Raw genomic sequence first — 11,515 nt, 5'->3', positions numbered from 1 at the left:
AGCTGACCCTGACTCCGCCCCCAAACTGTTGCAAAATTTTCTTTCGAGGTAAAAGAGCAGCCGCAGGGTATTCACAAAGTGTGCAAGAAAAAATGTGAATTCAAGAGTAAAATAAACACCTAAAAGGAGAAAAATAAAGCTTTTTTTTTGCTAGTTGGTTTCTAATTTGCGCTCACAATACGTTAATTAACACTTACAAAATGTTAAAACACTCTGGTTATTTTTGTCACCTGGTATTTTTGTGCCCCCGACTTTTGACATTGATGTAACGCCATATTCTCAAGTCTGTTTTAACTGAAACACCTGTCATCATTTTAGTGTGGGAGGTTTCATGGCTAAATTGGAGCAGCCTGGTGGTCAATCTTCATTAATTGCACATTGCACCAGTAAGAGCAGAGTGTGAAGGTTCAATTAGCAGGGTAAGAGCACAGTTCTGCTCTAAATATTACAATGAACACAACATTATGGGAGACATACCAGAGTTCAAAAGAGGACAAATTGTTGGTGCACATTTTACAGAACAGGTGGAAGCCCTATACCCAGGTCTCCAATTCAGGAGCCTGACCAAGGTCTAACTGAGGACCTTCTCAGGATCTTCTGACTAATTTACTAAGAGCTTAATTACCTAGTTTTCTGCTAAGTGAAATACTAAGTGGAAAAAAAAGGCCCTAAAAGAATTTAACCCATTGCCGGTGTAAGATCCTGAACTTCCTGCCCTCTGCGTTCACAGAGCTTTAATGATTAACCCACGACTCCAGTAAGTCTAAAAACACTGATAGTCTACTGTCTTATTTACATAACAATATTATCAATTATTTAAAAGATTCACTTTAACAAGAAAAGGTCTGTACACATAATATTTTATTAAAACTTGATTTGAAGTATTAAAATATTATAAACACTCAGATGGTATTTTACATCATAAGGGAAATACACTTTTATAGAAACACACACACACACACACACACACGTTGGTTTTGCTATTCTTGTGAGGACCATCCATTCACACAACAACTGTAGCTAATTTACACTACACCTACCAATAACCTTAATCTTAACCCCAACCTTAAACCTAACTCTAAACTTAACTCTAATCTTTACCCTAACTCTAAACTTAACCTTAACCCTAACTCTAAACTTAACTCTAATCTTAACCCCAAACTTAAACCTAACCTTAACCCTAACTCTAAACTTAACTCTAATCTTAACCCCAATCTTAAACCTAACCTTAACCCTAACTCTAAACTTAACTCTAATCTTAACCCTAACTCTAAACTTAACTCTAATCTTAACCATAATCTTAACCCTAACTCTAAACTTAACCCTAACTTTAAACTTACCCCTAATCTTAACCCTAATTTTATCCCTAACTCTAAACATAACCCTTATCTTAGCCCTAACTCTAAACTTAACCCTAATCTTAACCCTAACTCTAAACTTAATCCTAATCTTAACCCTAATTTTAAACTTACCCCTAATCTTAACCCTAATTTTAGCCCTAACTCTAAACGTAACCCTTATCTTAACCCTAACTCTAATCTTAACCCTAATCTTAACCCTAAATTTAACCCTAATTTTAGTCCTAACTCTAAACTTAACTCTAATCTTAACCCCAAACTTAAACCTAACCTTAACCCTAACTCTAAACTTAACTCTAATCTTAACCTCAATCTTAAACCTAACCTTAACCCTAACTCTAAACTTAACTCTAATCTTAACCCTAACTCTAAACTTAACTCTAATCTTAACCATAATCTTAACCCTAACTCTAATCTTAACCCTAACTTTAAACTTACCCCTAATCTTAACCCTAATTTTATCCCTAACTCTAAACATAACCCTTATCTTAGCCCTAACTCTAAACTTAACCCTAATCTTAACCCTAACTCTAAACTTAATCCTAATCTTAACCCTAATTTTAAACTTACCCCTAATCTTAACCCTAATTTTAGCCCTAACTCTAAACGTAACCCTTATCTTAACCCTAATTCTAATCTTAACCCTAATCTTAACCCTAAATTTAACCCTAATTTTAGTCCTAACTCTAAACTTAACCCTAATCTTAACCCTAAATTTAACCCAAATTTTAGCCCTAACTCTAAACTTAACCCTAATCTTGACCCCAACTCTAAACTTAATTCTAATCTTAAACTTAAACCTAATTTTAACCTTAAACTTAACGCTAACTCTAATCTGAACATTAATCTTAACCCTAACTCTAAATTTAATACTAAACTCAACTCTAATTTTAACCCTAACTCTAAACGTAATTCTAATCTAAACTCATCACAGTGTCCTCACAAACAGAGTTATGACATATCACTATGCTACTGAGGTCCTCATGAAGATACCAAAATGTGCACATGCTCTCACACACCAACACACACACACCAACACACACACACACACACACACACACACACACACACACACACTACACACACACACACACACACACACACTACACACACTCACACACACACACACACACATGCACACTCTCACACTGACACACACACACACACACCAACACACACTCTCTCTCTCTCCGGGTTCTGCACTAGAGCTTGTCCTCCTCGATCAGGCGGTTGAGTCCGGAGCAGATTTTGGTGAGGCTGGGCCACAGCGCCCCCCGGGGGTCGTACAGGTGAGTGAGCAGCTCCGGGTCCGAGTAGTGATTAAAGACGTGCTGAATCCGACCCACAGACTTCTGAGTGAGATGATTCTCCACCAGCTTCACCAGCAGATCCCTACACTCCGACAGCAGCTCCATCATCACCGCCTTATCAAACGTAAACTCCACCTGAGAGACAGACAGGTACAGAGAGAGAGAGAGACAGAGCATCAGCGCCTTATCAAACCTAAACTCCACCTGAGAGACAGACAGGTACAGAGAGACAGAGCATCACCGCCTTATCAAAGGTAAACTCCACCTGAGAGACAGACAGGTACAGAGACAGAGAGAGAGAGAGCATCACCGCCTTATCAAACGTAAACTCCACCTGAGAGACAGACAGGTACAGAGAGACAGAGCATCACCGCCTTATCAAACCTAAACTCCACCTGAGAGACAGACAGGTACAGAGAGACAGAGCATCACCGCCTTATCAAAGGTAAACTCCACCTGAGAGACAGACAGGTACAGAGACAGAGAGACAGAGCATCACCGCCTTATCAAACGTAAACTCCACCTGAGAGACAGACAGGTACAGAGAGACAGAGCATCACCGCCTTATCAAACCTAAACTCCACCTGAGAGACAGACAGGTACAGAGAGACAGAGCATCACCGCCTTATCAAACGTAAACTCCACCTGAGAGACAGTCAGGTACAGAGAGACAGAGCATCACCGCCTTATCAAACGTAAACTCCACCTGAGAGACAGTCAGGTACAGAGAGACAGAGCATCACCGCCTTATCAAACTCAAACTCCACCTGAGAGACAGACAGGTACAGAGAGAGAGACAGAGCATCACCGCCTTATCAAATATAAATTCCACCAGAGAGACAGACAGGTACAGAGAGAGAGAGAGAGCATCACCGCCTTATCAAACGTAAACTCCACCTGAGAGACAGACAGGTACAGAGACAGAGAGAGAGAGAGAGCATTACCGCCTTATCAAACGTAAACTCCACCTGAGAGACAGACAGGTACAGAGAGAGAGACAGAGCATCACCACCTTATCAAACATAAACTCCACCTGAGAGAGAGAGACAGGTACAGAGAGAGAGACAGAGCATCACCGCCTTATCAAACGTAAACTCCACCTGAGAGACAGACAGGTACAGAGAGAGAGAGAGAGAGAGAGAGCATCACTGCCTTATCAAACATAAACTCCACCTGAGAGACAGACAGGTACAGAGAGAGAGAGAGAGAGAGAGAGAGAGAGAGCATCACCGCCTTATCAAACGTAAACTCCACCTGAGAGACAGACAGGTACAGAGAGAGAGACAGAGCATCACCGCCTTATCAAACGTAAACTCCACCTGAGAGACAGTCAGGTACAGAGACTGAGAGACAGAGCATCACCACCTTATCAAACGTAAACTCCACCTGAGAGACAGACAGGTACAAAGAGACAGAGCATCACCGCCTTATCAAACGTAAACTCCACCTGAGAGACAGACAGGTACAGAGAGAGAGAGCATCACCGCCTTAACAAACGTAAACTGCACCTGAGAGACAGTCAGGTACAGAGACTGAGAGACAGAGCATCACCACCTTATCAAACGTAAACTCCACCTGAGAGACAGACAGGTACAAAGAGACAGAGCATCACCGCCTTATCAAACGTAAACTCCACCTGAGAGACAGTCAGGTACAGAGAGACAGAGCATCACCGCCTTATCAAACCTAAACTTCACCTGAGAGACAGACAGGTACAGAGACAGAGCATCACCACCTTATCAAACCTAAACTCCACCTGAGAGACAGACAGATACAGAGAGAGAGACAGAGCATCACCGCCTTATCAAATATAAACTCCACCAGAGAGACAGACAGGTACAGAGAGAGAGACAGAGCATCACCGCCTTATCAAACTCAAACTCCACCTGAGAGACAGACAGGTACAGAGAGACAGAGCATCACCGCCTTATCAAACGTAAACTCCACCTGAGAGACAGACAGGTACAGAGAGAGAGAGAGAGAGCATCACCGCCTTATCAAACGTAAACTCCACCTGAGAGACAGACAGGTACAGAGACAGAGAGAGAGAGAGAGCATTACCGCCTAATCAAACGTAAACTCCACCTGAGAGACAGACAGGTACAGAGAGAGAGACAGAGCATCACCGCCTTATCAAACGTAAACTCCACCTGAGAGACAGACAGGTACAGAGAGAGAGAGAGCATCACTGCCTTATCAAACATAAACTCCACCTGAGAGACAGACAGGTACAGAGAGAGAGAGAGAGCATCACCGCCTTATCAAACGTAAGCTCCACCTGAGAGACAGACAGGTGCACAGAGAGAGAGACAGAGCATCACTGCCTTATCAAACGTAAACTCCACCTGAGAGACAGACAGGTACAGAGAGAGAGAGAGAGCATCACTGCCTTATCAAACGTAAACTCCACCTGAGAGACAGACAGGTACAGAGAGAGAGAGAGCATCACCGCCTTATCAAACGTAAACTCCACCTGAGAGACAGACAGGTACAGAGAGAGAGAGAGAGCATCACTGCCTTATCAAACGTAAACTCCACCTGAGAAACAGACAGGTACAGAGAGAGAGCATCACCGCCTTATCAAACGTAAACTCCACCTGAGAGACAGACAGGTACAGAGAGACAGAGCATCACCGCCTTATCAAAGGTAAACTCCACCTGAGAGACAGACAGGTACAGAGAGAGAGAGACAGAGCATCACCGCCTTATCAAACCTAAACTCCACCTGAGAGACAAACAGGTACAGAGAGAGAGAGCATCACCGCCTTATCAAACGTAAACTCCACCTGAGAGACAGACAGGTACAGAGAGAGAGACAGAGCATCACCGCTTTATCAAACATAAACTCCACCTGAGAGACAGACAGGTACAGAGAGAGAGACAGAGCATCACCGCCTTATCAAACCTAAACTCCACCTGAGAGACAGACAGGTACAGAGAGAGAGACAGAGCACCACCACCTTATCAAACATAAACTTCACCTGAGAGAGAGACAGGTTCAGAGAGAGAGACAGAGCACCACCGCCTTATCAAAGGTAAACTTCACCTGAGAGAGAGACAGGTACAGAGAGAGAGACAGAGCATCACCACCTTATCAAACGTAAACTCCACCTGAGAGAGAGATGGAGCATAACCGCCTTTTCAAATGTAAACTTCACCTGAGAGACAGACAGGTACAGAGAGAGAGACAGATATAGAGAAAGAGACAGAGCATCACCGCCTTATCAAACGTAAACTCCACCTGAGAGCGAGACAAATACAGAGCATCACTGCCTTATCGAACGTAAACTTCCCCTGAGAGACAGACAGGTACAGAGAGAGACAGAGCATTACCGCCTTATCAAACCTAAACTCCACCTGAGAGAGACACAGATACAGAGCACCACCGCCTTATTAAACATAAACTTCACCTGAGAGAGACAGGTACAGAGAGAAAGACAGATACAGAGAAAGAGACAGAGCATCACCGCCTTATCAAACGGAAACTTCACCTGAGAGAGAGAGACAGGTACAGAGAGAGAGACAGAGCATAACCGCCTTATCAAACGTAAACTCCACCTGAGAGAGAGAGACAGGTACAGAGAGAGAGAGACAGAGCATCACCGCCTTATCAAACCTAAACTCCACCTGAGAAACAGACAGGTACAGAGAGAGAGACAGACCATAACCGCATTATCAAAAGTAAACTCCACCTGAGAGAGACACAGATACAGAGCATCACCGCCTTATCAATCATAAACTTCACCTGAGAGAGAGACAGGTACAGAGAGAGAGACAGAGCATCACCACCTTATCAAACATAAACTCCAACTGAGAGAGAGAGACAGGTACAGAGAGAGAGACAGAGCATCACTGCCTTATCAAACGTAAACTCCACCTGAGAGACAGACAGGTACAGAGAGAGAGACAGAGCATCACCGCCTTATCAAACGTAAACTGCACCTGAGAGACAGACAGGTACAGAGAGAGAGACAGAGCATCACCGCCTTATCAAACGTGAACTCCACCTGAGAGACAGACAGGTACAGAGAGAGACAGATACAGAGCATCACCGCCTTATCAAACCTAAACTACACCTGAGAGACAGACAGGTACAGAGAGAGAGAGCATCACCGCCTTATCAAACCTAAACTCCACCTGAGAGACAGACAGGTACAGAGAGAGAGAGCATCACCGCCTTATCAAACGTAAACTCCACCTGAGAGACAGACAGGTACAGAGACTGAGAGACAGAGCATCACCACCTTATCAAACGTAAACTCCACCTGAGAGACAGACAGGTACAGAGAGAGAGAGCATCACCGCTTTATCAAACATAAACTCCACCTGAGAGACAGACAGGTACAGAGACAGAGAGAGAGAGAGCATCACCGCCTTATCAAACCTAAACTCCACCTGAGAGACAGACAGGTAAAGAGACAGAGAGAGAGAAAGCATCACCGCCTTATCAAACGTAAACTCCACCTGAGAGAGAGACAGGTACAGAGAGAGAGAAAGAGACAGAGCATCACCGCCTTATCAAACGTAAACTCCACCTGAGAGAGAGACAGGTACAGAGAGAGAGAGACAGAGCATCACCGCCTTATCAAACCTAAACTCCACCTGAGAGACAGACAGGTAAAGAGAGAGAAAGAGAGAGCATCACTGCCTTATTAAACATAAACACCACCTGAGAGACAGACAGGTACAGAGAGAGAGAGACAGAGCATCACCGCCTTATCAAACGTACACTCCACCTGAGAGACAGACAGGTACAGAGAGACAGAGCATCACCGCCTTATCAAACGTAAACTCCACCTGAGAGACAGACAGGTACAGAGAGAGAGACAGAGCATCACCGCCTTATCAAACGTAAACTGCACCTGAGAGACAGACAGGTACAGAGAGAGAGACAGAGCATCACCGCCTTATCAAATGTAAACTCCACCGGAGAGACAGACAGGTACAGAGAGAGAGACAGAGCATCACCGCCTTATCAAACCTAAACTCCACCTGAGAGACAGACAGGTACAGAGAGAGACACAGAGCATCACCGCCTTGTCAAACGTAAACTCCACCTGAGAGACAGACAGGTACAGAGAGAGAGAGAGAGACAAAGCATCACCGCCTTATCAAACCTAAACTACACCTGAGAGACAGACAGGTACAGAGAGAGAGAGCATCACCGCCTTATCAAACGTAAACTCCACCTGAGAGACAGACAGGTACAGAGAGAGAGAGCATCACCGCTTTATCAAACATAAACTCCACCTGAGAGACAGACAGGTACAGAGACAGAGAGAGAGAGAGCATCACCGCCTTATCAAACCTAAACTCCACCTGAGAGACAGACAGGTAAAGAGACAGAGAGAGAGAAAGCATCACCGCCTTATCAAACGTAAACTCCACCTGAGAGAGAGACAGGTACAGAGAGAGAGAAAGAGACAGAGCATCACCGCCTTATCAAACGTAAACTCCACCTGAGAGAGAGACAGGTACAGAGAGAGAGAGACAGAGCATCACCGCCTTATCAAACCTAAACTCCACCTGAGAGACAGACAGGTACAGAGAGAGAAAGAGAGAGCATCACCGCCTTATTAAACATAAACACCACCTGAGAGACAGACAGGTACAGAGAGAGAGAGACAGAGCATCACCGCCTTATCAAACGTACACTCCACCTGAGAGACAGACAGGTACAGAGAGACAGAGCATCACCGCCTTATCAAACGTAAACTCCACCTGAGAGACAGACAGGTACAGAGAGAGAGACAGAGCATCACCGCCTTATCAAACGTAAACTGCACCTGAGAGACAGACAGGTACAGAGAGAGAGACAGAGCATCACCGCCTTATCAAATGTAAACTCCACCTGAGAGACAGACAGGTACAGAGAGAGAGACAGAGCATCACCGCCTTATCAAACGTAAACTCCACCTGAGAGACAGACAGGTACAGAGAGAGACAGATACAGAGCATCACCGCCTTATCAAACGTAAACTCCACCTGAGAGACAGACAGGTACAGAGAGAGAGACAGAGCATCACCGCCTTATCAAACCTAAACTCCACCTGAGAGACAGACAGGTACAGAGAGAGACACAGAGCATCACCGCCTTGTCAAACGTAAACTCCACCTGAGAGACAGACAGGTACAGAGAGAGAGAGAGACAGAGCATCACCGCCTTATCAAACCTAAACTACACCTGAGAGACAGACAGGTACAGAGAGAGAGAGCATCACCGCCTTATCAAACCTAAACTCCACCTGAGAGACAGACAGGTACAGAGAGAGAGACAGAGCATCACCGCCTTATCAAACCTAAACTCCACCTGAGAGACAGACAGGTACAGAGAGAGAGACAGAGCACCACCACCTTATCAAACATAAACTCCACCTGAGAGACAGACAGGTACAGAGAGAGAGACAGAGCATCACCGCCTTATCAAACCTAAACTCCACCTGAGAGACAGACAGGTACAGAGAGAGACACAGAGCATCACCGCCTTGTCAAACGTAAACTCCACCTGAGAGACAGACAGGTACAGAGAGAGAGAGAGAGACAGAGCATCACCGCCTTATCAAACCTAAACTACACCTGAGAGACAGACAGGTACAGAGAGAGAGAGCATCACCGCCTTATCAAACCTAAACTCCACCTGAGAGACAGACAGGTACAGAGAGAGAGAGAGCATCACCGCTTTATCAAACATAAACTCCACCTGAGAGACAGACAGGTACAGAGACAGAGAGAGAGAGAGCATCACCGCCTTATCAAACCTAAACTCCACCTGAGAGACAGACAGGTACAGAGACAGAGAGAGAGAAAGCATCACCGCCTTATCAAACGTAAACTCCACCTGAGAGAGAGACAGGTACAGAGAGAGAGAAAGAGACAGAGCATCACCGCCTTATCAAACGTAAACTCCACCTGAGAGAGAGACAGGTACAGAGAGAGAGAGACAGAGCATCACCGCCTTATCAAACCTAAACTCCACCTGAGAGACAGACAGGTACAGAGAGAGAAAGAGAGAGCATCACCGCCTTATTAAACATAAACACCACCTGAGAGACAGACAGGTACAGAGAGAGAGAGACAGAGCATCACCGCCTTATCAAACGTACACTCCACCTGAGAGACAGACAGGTACAGAGAGACAGAGCATCACCGCCTTATCAAACGTAAACTCCACCTGAGAGACAGACAGGTACAGAGAGAGAGACAGAGCATCACCGCCTTATCAAACGTAAACTGCACCTGAGAGACAGACAGGTACAGAGAGAGAGACAGAGCATCACCGCCTTATCAAATGTAAACTCCACCTGAGAGACAGACAGGTACAGAGAGAGAGACAGAGCATCACCGCCTTATCAAACGTAAACTCCACCTGAGAGACAGACAGGTACAGAGAGAGACAGATACAGAGCATCACCGCCTTATCAAACGTAAACTCCACCTGAGAGACAGACAGGTACAGAGAGAGAGACAGAGCATCACCGCCTTGTCAAACGTAAACTCCACCTGAGAGACAGACAGGTACAGAGAGAGAGAGAGACAGACAGGTACAGAGAGAGAGAGAGACAGAGCATCACCGCCTTATCAAACCTAAACTACACCTGAGAGACAGACAGGTACAGAGAGAGAGAGCATCACCGCCTTATCAAACCTAAACTCCACCTGAGAGACAGACAGGTACAGAGAGAGAGACAGAGCATCACCGCCTTATCAAACCTAAACTCCACCTGAGAGACAGACAGGTACAGAGAGAGAGACAGAGCACCACCACCTTATCAAACATAACTTCACCTGAGAGAGAGACAGGTTCAGAGAGAGAGACAGAGCACCACCGCCTTATCAAAGGTAAACTTCACCTGAGAGAGAGACAGGTACAGAGAGAGAGACAGAGCATCACCACCTTATCAAACGTAAACTCCACCTGAGAGAGAGATGGAGCATAACCGCCTTTTCAAATGTAAACTTCACCTGAGAGACAGACAGGTACAGAGAGAGAGACAGATAAAGAGAAAGAGACAGAGCATCACCGCCTTATCAAACGTAAACTCCACCTGAGAGCGAGACAAATACAGAGCATCACTGCCTTATCGAACGTAAACTTCCCCTGAGAGACAGACAGGTATAGAGAGAGACAGAGCATTACCGCCTTATCAAACATAAACTCCACCTGAGAGAGACACAGATACAGAGCACCACCGCCTTATTAAACATAAACTTCACCTGAGAGAGACAGGTACAGAGAGAAAGACAGATACAGAGAAAGAGACAGAGCATCACCGCCTTATCAAACGGAAACTTCACCTGAGAGAGAGAGACAGGTACAGAGAGAGAGACAGAGCATAACCGCCTTATCAAACGTAAACTCCACCTGAGAGAGAGAGACAGGTACAGAGAGAGAGAGACAGAGCATCACCGCCTTATCAAACCTAAACTCCACCTGAGAAACAGACAGGTACAGAGAGAGAGACAGACCATAACCGCATTATCAAAAGTAAACTCCACCTGAGAGAGACACAGATACAGAGCATCACCGCCTTATCAATCATAAACTTCACCTGAGAGAGAGACAGGTACAGAGAGAGAGACAGAGCATCACCACCTTATCAAACATAAACTCCAACTGAGAGAGAGAGACAGGTACAGAGAGAGAGACAGAGCATCACCGCCTTATCAAACGTAAACTCCACCTGAGAGACAGACAGGTACAGAGAGAGAGACAGAGCATCACCGCCTTATCAAACGTAAACTGCACCTGAGAGACAGACAGGTACAGAGAGAGACAGAGCATCACCGCCTTATCAAATGTAAACTCCACCTGAGAGACAGACAGGTACAGAGAGAGAGACAGAGCAT

General features: G+C 45.3%; 1 protein-coding gene and 1 long non-coding RNA gene across 4 annotated transcripts in view; both read right to left on the bottom strand.

The window, feature by feature from the left end:
- Window positions 1-843: 843 nt before the first annotated feature.
- On the bottom strand, window positions 844-2,464 carry LOC125794096 (uncharacterized). The gene is made up of 2 exons (XR_007433608.1): window positions 2,153-2,464; window positions 844-1,762 (listed from the first exon to the last, which is right to left on the bottom strand). It is a non-coding gene; the product is annotated as an uncharacterized LOC125794096 (long non-coding RNA).
- Window positions 2,465-2,500: 36 nt separating this feature from the next.
- The window catches only part of LOC125794095 (tumor necrosis factor alpha-induced protein 8-like protein 2), a 17,814-nt gene continuing 8,799 nt past the window's right edge, over window positions 2,501-11,515 (bottom strand). For all 3 annotated transcript variants that reach the window (XM_049473566.1, XM_049473567.1, XM_049473565.1), the window contains exon 3: window positions 2,501-2,803. In XM_049473566.1, the coding sequence (XP_049329523.1) occupies window positions 2,561-2,803 (243 nt within the window). In that variant the 3' untranslated portion in view covers window positions 2,501-2,560. The remainder of the gene's footprint in view (window positions 2,804-11,515) is intronic.

This window comes from Astyanax mexicanus, unplaced genomic scaffold (assembly GCF_023375975.1).
Source record: "Astyanax mexicanus isolate ESR-SI-001 unplaced genomic scaffold, AstMex3_surface scaffold_39, whole genome shotgun sequence".
Classification (NCBI taxonomy): Eukaryota; Metazoa; Chordata; class Actinopteri; order Characiformes; family Acestrorhamphidae; genus Astyanax; species Astyanax mexicanus.
Note: the sequence above shows the minus strand (reverse complement) of the source record. Positions and strands in the feature narration are given on the sequence as shown.